Source organism: Hypanus sabinus, chromosome 7, assembly GCF_030144855.1.
Source record: "Hypanus sabinus isolate sHypSab1 chromosome 7, sHypSab1.hap1, whole genome shotgun sequence".
NCBI classification, from domain to species: Eukaryota; Metazoa; Chordata; class Chondrichthyes; order Myliobatiformes; family Dasyatidae; genus Hypanus; species Hypanus sabinus.
In genome coordinates, this window is record NC_082712.1 from 130,839,058 (window position 1) to 130,853,411 (window position 14,354).

General features: G+C 38.9%; 1 protein-coding gene across 1 annotated transcript in view; it reads right to left on the reverse strand.

The window, feature by feature from the left end:
- The window catches only part of LOC132397550 (eosinophil peroxidase-like), a 53,464-nt gene continuing 39,110 nt past the window's right edge, over positions 1 to 14,354 (reverse strand). Inside the window, exons 10-16 of the mRNA XM_059976373.1 lie at positions 13,730 to 13,988; positions 12,572 to 12,742; positions 8,338 to 8,575; positions 6,307 to 6,515; positions 3,270 to 3,434; positions 2,207 to 2,303; positions 1 to 2,003 (exon numbers count right to left, since the gene is read on the reverse strand). Coding sequence (XP_059832356.1) covers positions 1,940 to 2,003; positions 2,207 to 2,303; positions 3,270 to 3,434; positions 6,307 to 6,515; positions 8,338 to 8,575; positions 12,572 to 12,742; positions 13,730 to 13,988 — 1,203 coding nt within the window. The 3' untranslated portion in view covers positions 1 to 1,939. The remainder of the gene's footprint in view (positions 2,004 to 2,206; positions 2,304 to 3,269; positions 3,435 to 6,306; positions 6,516 to 8,337; positions 8,576 to 12,571; positions 12,743 to 13,729; positions 13,989 to 14,354) is intronic.

Here is a 14,354-nt window from a genome sequence, read left to right on the forward strand (position 1 = left end):
ATACAAGAAGTTATATAATGGTTTGCCAAACCTAAATTTAATTGTAAAATGACAAGGTGTTTGATTTGATCTGAGTTTATTTAGATTTTCCTATTTGTTCTGTGCATAAAACTGATGTCATTGCTCTTCTACAAATGCTAATGATGGAGTGACATTAGGAAGAATAATTGTCAAGCTGCTTACATGGAAATTGGAATCATAATTATTAAGTCCCTATTAACATGAAATAATTCAACCAGTTTATCATTCCTTTTACTCTTTGTGTGTGATAATTAACTGAACTCAATTAAGATATTGCTCAAGGCGGTGTATTGAGGTGACTCACAGCAATGAGGAGTGAAGAGTTGAGGTGATGAACACACACCTGGGAGAAATTTTGTTGTTATAAACTGAGCAACATTGTTGAGTTCTGCTTTCTGTGTTGTGTGATTTGCCTTTTGTAGTTACTAGCTGTATGCATGTTCACCTTTAAAAAGCCTTGTGTATTTTATGTGGTATTATTTAAGAAGTTTAAAATGGACTCCTTTTTTTCTGCCTGCAGGGATGCTTACAAAATAAGAAGGTAATTGAACTATCTGTTCACTTCATGAGTATGAGTGTAAAGCTGTAACTGAGAATTGCAGTGATTGCTAAGATTTCGTTGTGTATTTTTCAGCTACAGAAATAAATGTTCAAGATCTCTTTACAGAAAGAGAAATAAATTTCTTCAAAACTGAACACATTTCACAGAAACAATAGGCTTCTTGTAATACAAGCATACTTTACTGAAGAAAATGCGACTGTTCATTCATTTCCATAGATGCTGTCTGACCTGCTGAGTTCCTCCAGCATTGTGTATGTATGCATTGCGTTGGATTTCCAGCATCTGCAGACTTTCTCGTGTTTATACTTCTTACTCCAATGCATTTTGCAGCAAATAAACAATTTTTTTAGAGAAAGGAAAGTCCTGACCACTTTACTGAAAGACAGAGAAATTCCAGTACAGTGGAGTCACTGTGCATTTTACAGAAGCAGAAACAAGGACACGTTCTACATGTATTGGTCAATAGCTGCACAAGCATAGCTGATCTTTTTACATTTAGGAGATGTGGGAATTGCTGGAACTTCCAGCATGCATTGCCAATTCCTAGGTACTCTTGAGAGTGCTTTAAGCCATATCTTTGCATCGCTGCAGAGCTTGTGCTTGTAGTTCAACTGTATTATCATGTAGGGAATTTCAGTATTTAGACATTGTCAATGAAAGAATGATACAGTTCAAAGTCTGGACAGTGTATGAACATAATTAGGAACTTGGTGATACCATAGCACAGTTTTTATGTGGATTTGAGGAAGTCAAAGAAATCCTGACAAGGTGCCAAAGTTTATGTTGTAGCTTGCATATTTTTCTGCACAGTGGCAGTTTAAGAAGAGTTAAGTGCCTGTTACTTGGTATTCTTTGTTCTAGATGGTGTTGAAATTATTAAACTTCAGTTGAGCTGAAATTTGGGATATATCACAATATTGACCCATGTTTTGAAGATGGTGTAAATCTTTAGAAAACTGAAAGATCACTGTAGGATTCAAAATCTGAGTTCTTGTCATGATCATTAAACTCGTGGCCAGAAGTGATCCATGGTTATTTGTGGTAGGGAACTTCACAAAGGTTTCATCCTCAAGGCATACCCTAGAGAGGTAGAGGAGAGAAAATGTGGAGGAAGAGTTGGATTGGGATCATTGACTCTCATTCAAAGATTAGTATATGAAATTAGAAGGGGAAAAATGCTTTCATGCCATCTAGTCTGCATGTTTGAGCATCTTCAAAAAGATGGGGATTCAATGAATGGAGGCTTTTGTAGAGAATGACGAAACCTAGACAATGGAGTTGCTGCGACTTAGGTTATGAATATCATCTGTGTACGTTCAATGCTGTTGTCTTGCAAGATATCATTTTTGATGAAAATTATTTAACACACAATCCACATTTGATTATGGTTTCATTCGTGTCTTTGTGTCTTCTTTGATATCTAGATTAAAAAGAACATACCTAGATTTAAAAAAAAACTTTGAACATTTTTAACCAGTTCACAATTGAGCGTACCAGCTATTCACATTGAAAGGTATTTGACTAAGTATATAGATAGAAAAGGTTCAGACCTCATGGTTGTTTCTGTGCTGTATTACTCTATGACTCTGTTAATATGTTGATTATTAATGAATGGATTATTACCTCTGAAAACCAGTCACTGTCAGTAGGATAATGAAAACACAGCCACAGACAGTTCCGAGCATCGTGATGAGAAGGCTGGAGCTCTTTGAGTTGTTTTCTATATTGAAGATTTCAGAAATAAATTTGTTATGAAGTATTTGTATGCCAATAACTGCAGGAAATCAATTTTATTAAAGCACCTTGATGATACTTGATCAAATGAAGTTTTTCTTTACCAATTAATTGCCACTTAGCAACTGTGATACATTTTTCTGTGATACATTTTTCTCATTTACCATAATTAGAGGAGTTTGATGGAGTTATATTTAGTTTAATTAAACCTCAATTTTGCGGAAGAGGCATGCTTCACAAATGTTTCACATTGTTGGGGTAATCTGAATGTATTGGAAGAGTTTGGTGAGAAACAAGAGTATTTCACAGCCCAAATCTTCAGCAAATTATTGTGCATTATGTTTTTCTCTATTCAGTTTTAAGCTGTTCTGGAAAGACAAATTGGAGTGAATGGAACTGTTGAAGATTGCTTCTGTAATGGTGAGGGGTTTATGGCTAGGCAAAGGTTAATCATGCACTTGGCACTCTGGCTAAAGTTGATCTAGTCAATTCTATTAAACCCTCACTGCTACAATCTTCACTATAGTGTTTTATAATTAATTTTTTTAAAACTGAGACATAAGTGTGTAATTCCATTATCCTTTATTTCCCAAAATGTACAAGTTTGCTGTTACTTAAACCTACTCTGCCCCTACTCTCTCCATCCTCTGTAGTACCCTGTGCATCAGACCATGGTTCTTCAGGATATTTGACTATTCTTTTAAAGTTTTCTAATGTCAGATAATCATTATCCAGTCTCTCAGGCTCAACATACTATGACTGTTAAATGGGCTGTGAATCAAAAAAGGTTATTTTTTAATTTAGTTAGTTCCAGTTGGGTGGAGAGCAATTTCAGAATCATAACGTTGGCAGTCAGTCTACCAGCTATTCTCACAAATCATTGTATGTGTTTGTAGTTGTGCTGTGTGAGTGTTCAGATTTAAAAAGGATAGGAGGAAGAACCCCATGATACCTTTACATTTGGGTGCTGCAGAACTCCATGTTCCAGTCAAAGGATTGCAGGTTATAGATGGAGGCCCAACAAGGTTAAATCCAGCATTGCATTCAAAATGGAATGATGTTTTGCAGAAGAAGAAATGTGCGTTTTCCACCGTGGGGACTGGCCCACAAGCAGTTTCTGTGAAAAATAGTCAAAAACAACTTCATTAAGCTACTGAAATGCTAACAATTTGGATACCGTGGTGAACAAAATCAGAACAAGATAGATCAGTGTTACATTATATTGGAATTCCTTTCATTACAGTTGGAATAAATTATTTGACTAGTTCACAAAACTAACAATGAATTTTGTTGGATTTACAAGTTTAGTAAATCATAATAATTGTAGTTTTCTCTAAGAATTGAGGTTGTTTATAAGCTTGCTTTTGATTAGTGTGTATAATTTCCCACAAACAATATCACAGTTGGTAAATACCAAAGCTGTGATACTACAGAGCTGTGGGTATCAGCAAAGTTCTCTAATACTGAGCACTGAGATCGGGTTGCTCTAACTCATCTTAGCAACCTAAAGTTAGGGGAGTTTGGTGACATTTTAAATGCCTTCTGTGGAATATACACGTTGGATGGAACTATGTGAGGCTCTTCACTGACATCTTTCAGGATTCTGTAAATTATTGTCAACAATTGCTCTGGATTCAAAAAGGGTAGAAATGTGACAGACACTAATGCAAGGAAAGAAATAGCTTTTTAAAATTAAAACATTCATATCTGTTTTAAAGCATTAATGTAGAGCTTATTTCCAGTTGTGTAATCAATGTAAAGTCAATGATACTGAATTCTGGCCAATAAGTGCTTTGAGTGGCCAGTATTGCATCAACTATTTTGTGGTTTAGACCAAGACTGGTATTAGCTTGAGAGGAAAAAAATGAAAAATGGGTAAAATATTCACAATGATGCTTGAATGTTTTTCATGTATTTTCCCAGCTGTTGAGGTGTTACACTTGCCAATCAAACTTGGAAATTGGCCTTGGAATGTACACCATGTTGTTAAAAAGACTGCTATTGATTAAGGTGATCCAATCTACTGTGAGGTCTGACTGAGGAATAAACATTCATTGCTGATGAATATCAAGGGTGGGAAGAGGGGATGTTGCGAACTCTGAGGGAATTTTTTTAAAGTAATCTTTTTATATAAGCTAGCAATTGGTTCCAGTTATTTTACCTTTTTTTAAAAAAAAGTAATCTCATTTTTGTGAATATTCAGGAATACATAATAAAGAACATATAACATTAGTATTTCTTTTCTCCAAAGCTGTCACCATGAATGGTGCTATTGTCCACAAGTACTTTAAGATAAAATAATGATTATTCTATTCTACTTAGTATGTTCTTATCAATTATATTTTGGTCAATGGGTATTCATAATTTGGAACCAAATTCAGAACTCAAGCTGTTATTCCACACATTGTCTCGTTCTCATCACAGACCCTAATCTACATCCATTCTGGCCTTTGGCTTGTACTCTCTCAGCTTCTTGAACAGCCCCAATTTTATCTATGATTAATTTTATCCAAAGTCAAAGTGAATTTATTATTGAAGTGTGTGTATAATCACTATTTACTACCTTGAGATTCACCTTCATACAGGAAGACAAAGAAATACAATAGAATTTATGAAAAACTAAACAAATAATGACAATCAATTTGCAAAAGAAGACAATTATACAAATCCATAAATAAATAAGAGCATGAATTGTAGTCTTTAAAGTCATCCTTGCTCCTCCTGAGAGCCTGCTGTTTGTAGGATAATAATTTCCTGAACATGGTGGTGTGGGACTTAAGGCTCCCGTATCTGCTGCCCAATGGTAGTGAGAGGACAGCATAGCCTTGATGATGGATGCTACTTTCTTGTGGCAGCGCTCCTTGTAAATATGCTCAGTGATGGGGAGGGCTTTGCCTGTAATGGACCGGGCTGTATCGGCCATTTGTACATTTTTCCATTCCCAGGCCTTGAAGTTCCATACCAGCCATGACACAATCAGTTACGATTCACTCCACAATGCATCTATAGAAGTTTCTCAAAGTCTTAGATGGCATGCCAAATCTAAAAAGCTTATAACAAAATAGAGCCATTGTCATGCTGCCTTTGCGTCATGCACTTGCTGGCGCAGGACAGAGCCTCTCATATGGTAACGCCAAGGAGTTTACTGTTACTGACCCTCTCCACCTCTGATTGCCCAATGACAAATGGCTCATGGATCTCTGGGTGGTTCTTCAGTTGTCCATAATCAGCTCCTTCGTTTTGCTAATGTTAAGTGAGTGATGGTGGTTGTGGCATTATTCAAACAGATTTTTAATCTCCCTCCCATGTGCTAGTTTGTCATCCTCTTAGATTTGGCAAACTTAAATATGGCATTGAAGCTGTACTGAGCCACACAATTGCTGGTATAATGTGAGTAGAATAGGGGGCTAAGCAAACAGACTTGCTGTGCAGTGATGCTGATGGTGATTGGGGAAGAGATGTCATTGCCGATCTGACTGAGGCCTGCAGGTAAGAAAATGGTTGCACAGGGATGTATCAAGGCCTAAATATTAGAGCTTACTGATTAGTTTTAGGGGGATATTGGTGTTGAATGCTGATTGGAGAACATCCTGATGTGTCTTCATTGTCCAGATGTTCCAGAATTGAGTAAAGAGTGAATGAAATGTCATCTGCTGTTGACCTGTTGTGATAGTAGCAAATGAGAGTGGATCCAGGACACTCCTCAAGCAGGAGTTAATGTGTTTTCATCCCCAACTTCTCAAAGAACTTCAAAAAAGTGGATGTAAGTGCTACTGAACAAAAGTCATCGAGACAGGTTACCATGTTCTTGGCCACCAGCATGATTGAGGCCTAGTTGAAGCAGGTGAGTACCTCAGACTGCTGAAGTGAGAGATTGAAAACATTCCTGCCGGTTCCACCATTTCCCATGCTGATCTCACCCTCCCCTCCCCATTCTTACTGTACCTCATCTAAATATTCCTTTTTAGAATTAGTTAATGGCAACCCACCTGTGGCCTCTTTCCAAGGAGCCAAACTGAGTGAGGGAATTGCAGAGCTGTTACAAAGTACAAAGTCATTGGGATATTGGTTCCGTGAAAACACATCCTTGGGGATTCTCTGAATCCTGGTGTTGTCACATAAGATTCTGGATAGAGTGACTTTACTCAACTCTTCTCTCTGCTGGCTGGTAAACACGCCTTCATTTTCCCACCAAAACCTTTTGCAGAAAGAAAACAAGTGTCACAACTAGGAATTGGCTAATGCATTTTGCCTGATATGGTATTGATCTTGCTGTGCTCGGTTGTGGGGTAAAAAACATTCCTCTCTCCACGTACTTTAGTAATCTGTATTATCTTGGTCCTAGTTTTGATTCCTACATTTTGCTGAGTTATTTGATCTGTTTGGTTGCTAATGTCGGTATCAACTTGAGTACCTCTACTCCAGTAAGACAACGGCTTTGTGTTGTCTGTAAGTAGAAATTAGATAAAAACAATTTGTGTTTCAGTTTTATCCAACCCATCTTGTTATAACTTGCTAACATTCATTATTTCTGCAAATGGATTAAAGATGGCCCAAATACAAGATGTCAGGGGATGTAAGGACAATATACCACAAGAATCAGCATCTCAAGAAAGTTGGTGAAATCTGGCAAAGGAAACAGCAAGTGTTTTAAAAAATATGTGCAGAAGTATGCTGGTAATATGATTTTACTTGAGATTTTTACTTGATTGTAGCAGGCTGATTGGAGCCTGCCTTGCCACACTATGGTGAACTGGAACTGTGAATGTATACTAAAGGGTTACATTCTATTCTGTGCTAAATTCCTAAACACTAAGTTGGCATTGCAGCCACAGTGGCAACTGGTTGAAATGGACATGAAAAGATATCAATGTACTGCATAGAATTTTATCTTATTCAAATCTGACCATGCTCATGAGCAGAACTGTAGATCCCAAACCTTTGGGTCCTATCTATCCACGTTAATTTTTTCCAAAACTTCACATTCTAATGTAGCAAGTTAGTGTTAGCTACCTGATTTTCAAGAAAGTTGATGTGTTCCAATAAGTGTGTGCATTCTGGGCCAATTCTAGGAACTTCATTTGTAGTATGGATTCCCCTCACGAAGTCATAGTCATGCATCATGGAAACAGACATTTTAGTGCACATAGTCCCCACGCTCCCATCAACACCTCTCAGACTCTACCACTCGACTCTACCAATCACCTGTAAACTAGGGTTTGAGAGGGAAACCAGAGTACCCACTGGAAACCCATGTATTCGAGGAGAAAATATGGAAATTCTACATGGATAGCACTGGAGATTAGGGTTAAACCTGAGTCACTGGAGCTGTGAGCCAATAACTCTACTAGCTGTGTCAATATGCCACCCAGTGGCCACCCATTTTAATTCCACTTCCCATTTCGACAGGTCAGTTCATGGCCGCCTCTACTCTCAAAATGGTTGGAGGAGCAACACCTTGTATTCTGTTTGGGTAGCCTCCAACCTGATGGCATGAACATTGACTTCTCGAACTTGTGGTAATGCCCCCTCCCTTCACTATTCCCCACTCCCCTTTCCTCTCAACTTATATCCTTGCATGCCCATCACCTCCCTCTGGTGCTCCTCCCCCTTTTCCTTTCTTCCATGGACTTCCGTCCTCTCCTATTAGATTCCCCCTTCTCCAGCCTTGTATCTCTTTCACCAATCAACTTCCCAGCTCTTTACTTCACCCCTCCTAGTTTCACCTACCACCCTGTGTTTCTTCCTCCCCACCCCGCTCCTTCTAACTCTTCATTTTTTTTTCTCCAGTCCTGCTGAAGGGTCTCAGCCTGAAATGTCAATTCTGCTCTTTTTCATAGATGCTGCCTGGCCTGCACAGTTCCTCCAGTATTTTGTGTGTGTGGCCTATTCATGGCAGGTAGTAAAACAACACTAATAAATAAACAGCACCACCTGTACAGGAAATATAATCCATGATTCCCTAATATCAAGTCATCAGGAAGCAGTCAAGTCCATGGGCAGCAAATTTGCATACGCACCGATCTCCATCTCTCAGAACTTGGAACTGTTTTCCAAGAAGACAAGCCAAGAGCTCCCCAACACGAGCTGTAGGCAGTAGTGGCTCTGCTATTGCACCAATCCACACGTCTATATTTTTGGGTGTCTTGTACACTGACAGGAGCTTTCTCGCTAAGTACGTGCTGTTAAAGATCTGCGTTAATTCAGAGACGTTCCTGGCTTCCTGCAGTCCACAGAACCGTCTCCAAACGTTATAATCTACACAAGAAGGACAAGATTATCAAGCTACATTTATGTACAGCTTTGGATATTACTGTTGTTACAATTTGCCTTGTCTCCTTCCATCAGACAAAATGTTGGAAAATCTTTCTTGAGCAGCTGTCCAAACCAGCTATGCCCACTGTTCCCATTTCTCCTTGATCTTCCTTCAACAAACTTCAAATCTGTTCTTGAAAACTGAGATGGACTTTTCTTCAATCAGTAACTCCACAATATTCTATGCCTCAAAACTACCTCTTTGAGAATTCAGCTGCGAATTTCTTGTTCTCGATGCTATTTTTTAAATTTCCTCACAAACTGGTTTCCACATCACAATCCGCTGTACCCTTCTCAGTACTCATTATGAAACTGATAGGTGGACCTAGGGTGTAACGTGGCACCCAGCAACACAAACTTGCAGAAGTGCCTTGTACCATGACACCCGAGGAGCTTTATAGTCCCAGTGAGGTTGAGAACAAGACGCATCAGTAAACCCATTTTTAATTTTACTTTTATTAATTACTAAATATAAATGTTTTGTAACATTCGCTTCCCCAAAACTGCTGTTCATGTTTTCAGCTAGCTATGGAACTCTCTTCCTGAACACTTCTGACTCTTTACATCCTTGTGCTGTTTTAAAAACTCTCCCTTTAATTCACCTTTGTGACTCAGCTTTTGATTTGATATCATCATCTTCAAGACTATGAATTTCAGTTGAATGCCCATCATCGAGAGGGGAAAAGCTCTTGGAAATCACACTTTCAAGCTCCTTTAATTTTGTATGTTTAATTGAGATCAATTCTCAATTTAGAAATTACAGATTTTCAATGTTTTATGTTGGGAATCAATGTGATAAGCTCTAACATACAGGAGCACACGCACAAAATTGGAGCAGAGCGATGCCATATGAGCCTCAAGCCTACCCTATTTCTCACTGCGATCATGACTGATCTACCCCAGGCCTTGATTCCTGTGCCATGCAGCCCCCAAATCTTTCAACAATATATCTATATCCTGTTTTAAATACTTCCAATAATCTAGCTCTACAACCCTCTAGAGTAAAAAAAATTCCAAAGATCCACCCCTCCCTGAGAAGATATTTATAAGTAAGTCAGTTGAAAATGCTGGCTTTTTTTTAACCTTGCATGGATTACCTTATACAATTAACTCAGTGTGTTCTAGTTTTGACCCAGTGTTTTTCTTAACTACTGATGGTTATCAACCAACATGTTCCTCAGAATCCTCTTGCTAACTATGATAAATTTCTGCTGACATCTGCCTGTGCTTATCTATTGAACTTCCCTTTAACCTTCTTCCTCGTACAATCTTGATAATTCTTTCTTAATACCTTTGCTTTTGCCTTTATTTAGGTTGAGGACACAGGTTGTGGAACCAAGATTTTACTCTCAAACTCTACTTGGAATTCCACCACATTGTGGTCACTACGCTTTTGATGATCCTCAAGTACAAGACTTCTTAATTACCCTAGCTAATTAAAAAAAGATCAATTCAAAAGTATCCTGCTCTCAGGTAGGTTCACTTGCACAAAGAAACAGTCCTTGATGCACTGCAAAAATTCCTCCCACGCGGTACTCTTGCCAAATTGACTGGCCAATCAATAAGTAGATTAAAATCACCCATAATAATTGCAGTTCCTCATTTATTCATATTCAATATTACGTTCCCATTTTTGCTTTGTGTCACTGCAGATCAAAACATTGGGGCTTACAGACCAGCTCCACCCATTGCTATTTTTTAAAATTTCCTCACAAACTTCCTCATCAGAATCTGCTGCACCCTTCTCGTTACTCATAATGATACTGATAACTTCCTCGAATCACAATGATATCCCATCTCCTTTTCCTTTTTTGCCTGTAATTTTGGAACACTGAATAATCTGGACTATGAATTCTGGTCACTCAGCTACTACATTGCCATGTTAGCTAGCTTCTATTCGTGCTATCGTGGTTACAAGTGCCTCATAGTCATAGAATATAGAATGGTACAGCATGGTACAGGCCCTTCTCCTGCAGATTTGACCCACTCAAAGATCAATCTAACAATCCCTCCCACATAGTCCTTCACTTTTCTTTCATTCATATGCCTATCTAAAGAGCCTTGTAGATGTCCCCAGTGTACTTGCCTCACCACCATCCTGGCAGAGCATTCCATACACCCACCACTCTCTGTTTAAAAAAAACTTGCCTCTGACCCTCCAACCCATACTTTTCTTCAATCTCCTTAAAATTATGCCCTCTCATATTAGCCACTTCTACCCTGGGAAAAAGTCACTGCTTGTCCACTCTATGCCTCTTATCATCTTGTACACCTCTATCAAGTCAACTCTCCTCCTCCTCTGCTTGAAAGAGAAAAGTCCTAGCTTGCTTTATCTTCCTCATAAGACATGCTCTTTAATTGAGGCAGCATCCTGGTAAATCATCTTTGATCCTCTCTAAAGTTTCCACATCCTTTTTATAATGAGATGACTAAAACTGAACACATTCCAAGAGTGATCTAATCAGAGTTTTATAGAATTGTAACATTATCTTGCGACACTTGAACGCAATCCCCCCAACTAATAAAGGCGAACACACCATACGTCTTCTACTGTAAACTTGTTGGACAAATTTGAGGGGTCTGTGGACATGGACTCCAGGATCCTTCTTTCCCTCCACACTGCTAAGAATCCTGCCATTAACCCTGTGCTGCACCTTCAAGTTCAACCTTCCAAAGTGAGTCAGTTCACACTTTTTTGGATTTAACTTCATGTACCACATCTCAGCCCAGTTCTGCAACTCTCAATGCCCCATTGTAACCTATGACAATCTTCTACGCTATCCATGAAACCAACAATCTACATGTCATCTGCAAACTTACTAACCCACCCTTCCACTTCCTCATGCAAGTCATTCAGTAAGATCACAGGAACGCGGGTCCTAAAACAGACCTGCAGAATGTGCTCCATTTATTACCACCCTTTGCCTTCCATGAGCAAGGCAATCCTGAATGTTTGGAGCCAAATTTCCTTGGATCCCAGGTCTCCTGACTTTCTGAATAGCCTACCTTGGAGAACCTTGTCGAACTACGTATTAAAATCCAGATACTGTAGACCACATCCGCTGCTCTGCCTTCATCAATTTGTTTTGTCACTTCCTCGAAGAATTCAGTCAAGCCTGTGAAGCATGACATGCCCCTCACAAACCTATGCTGACAATTGCTCATCAGACTATGCTTCTCCAAATGCTAGTAAGCCCCATCTCTAAGAATCCTCTCCAACAGTTTTCCTCACTGGATTCCCAAAATTATCCCTATTACCTTTCTTGAGCAAAGGAATAACATGTGCCACCCTCCTTTCAGAGGCTCTTCATTCAGATGAAGAGTAATAAGCTTAACTGTTTTATGCTTTCCATTTTGAATGTGCAGATTTGTTTATAATGTTTGCTCTTTTCTTTCATACATGTATTTTTATTTACCCCTTCACAAACCTGTTTCACTGCTCCTGCATTTTGTTTTGATTTATTAAACCATCTATCATTTGAAACCCTATACTCTCTAATTAGTTTAAAGCCCTGTCTATAATCCCAGGATAGTTCAAGTTGGTCCATATAGTTCAGGATAGGTCTGAGCATGGTTCAAGTGAAGACCGTTCCAGTGTAACGGCTCTCTCTTCCGGTGCTGGCCCAGGAACTGGAACTCATTCCACCCATGCGCATCGTGCTGAACAGCTTTGAAGACAACTTTGTTTTTCCTGAGATAAGGAGACCAAACACACACAGCACCTGGGGGATTGGCTTCACTAGAACCCTTGGTGATTTACCAAGAGCTGTTTAAGCCTGCACTATATCCTCTTTGTAATTAGAGGCACTTTCATTTCTAATTGCTTGGTGTATTCTTTGAATAATTCAAAACATCATTATGACTATTGATGTGGCTTCACAATATCATTAGGGATGGACTAGCTTAAGCCCTCTGTATGTCTTTAGTGTGAATACTCACTTGGTAGCCCATGATCCCTTCCTCGTTGCAGGTTCAGTGCTGCCAGATCCAATGCTAAGGATTCCTTGGGCTTAAACAGCTTCTCCGTCAGCTCTTCCGGCATCATCTGTGTTTGTGTCTGAAGCTTGGCTGGGTTTAATATAACACCTCGAATGATTGGGTCAATGCCTCCTGTAGTACACATAACCATATAAAGTGAACTGGGTCCGAGTAACAGGAGAGCATTAGTGGGGAATTACAGCTTTACTGTTGGCCAGTATTTAGTCTGCCTGCCATCATCAGTAAATCATAGTTGGTCAATCCCTATATTAATGAAAATACACATATGTTAGCCAAAATAGATTTAATCATTGTTCTTGAAGGCTCAAGGCAAAGCGAATTTCATTGCAGCTCTTTGTTGTGAAATATTTCTTGATCTAAAATATTAGTTTGAGTGCTGGCTGGGTAGTGGAGTGACACTGATCCACACTGGCTTCTGGGTTCCAGTTGAAACTCAGCAGTTTGAATCGAGAGCCACAAAGTTGGCAGCACCTGTGGAACCAAATACAGAAAAGCTCGCATAATCCAGCATACTTTGGAGCTGGGGGTGGCAGTCCAACAGAATGTTGCTCCTATTTCTGCCCCAGCATGCTTTTATCTCATTTCTTTGACTTATTACATAGTAAAACGGTAAACTTTATAATGAATGAGTTTTAAAATAAACTGCAGATGCTAGAAATCTGAGATAAAAACAGATTATGCTGAGGGGAGAAAGATTAACGAGACATGTAGCATATAGTCAAATTTTCCAGTTAACCCCATTGGGTAAAAGGAAGTACTTGAAATGGGACCTGGTGAATTTAAAAGGGGTGCCAAAGCTGGGTCTTGGTGAGTTTTGGAGTGAAAAAGTAAACTTGTGCTGTAAAATAAAAAGGCAAATTGCTTTGTGTTCAGCAGACACATTAAACTTGGTGACTGATACTAATGGAGTGAACCAGAAAAATGAACCGCCAGGAGTTCTCAACAATTAGATACATGTTAGAATTTCATTGTAGTAGGGGCAGGAATATGTAATTTAACTAATATTAATAGCCTCATCATTGCTTACTGGCCCAGTGGTAGCTGAATTCAGTTTTTGTTTATCACACCATGTTTTGACATGTGCAGCGTTCTCTTTACCTTCTTCTATAATTCTCCAGGGAGAGAAAAATGACTTGTGCAGAGAGATGCTGGGGTAGGTAGGATTCTCTCTGTAATTCTCGTCCAGTCGGAAGAGTATCGGATGGATGGTAACATGAGCAAAACGAAATGCTGCTGTAGCAAACACATTGGAAATCCGGGGGTCAATGGTTTCATCGTAGCCCTTGTATGGAGGTAAGTGCTGCTTTGTTGCTTCAGGACCAAGAATCTTGGGTACGTAATCCTTCCAGTTTATAATCTGTGTGGAGAGGAAGAGAAATACTGATCACATTTTCCTCCAAATCCATTTACCCACTCTAGTTAAAGCAAAACAGCTTTTCAAAAAAATAAGTCTAGTCTGAACCCGCGTTGAGTTGCTGTTAATTATTTTCCTATATCTAATTTATATGAATATTTACCTATAGTTTTACATTTTAAGTTTGCATTTTCAGTTCTCCATTGTTGATAATCACAATCTTGTTGGCATTGATTTATGTATTGGGCAGAACACAGCATTTTTATCTAAATTGGAAAGTCCATACCCTGTTCTACGTGTCCTTGCTGTATTGAAATAAAGGATCGCTACTTTGTGTACAATTTATTTTCCAGAATCCCAAGGCTGTGG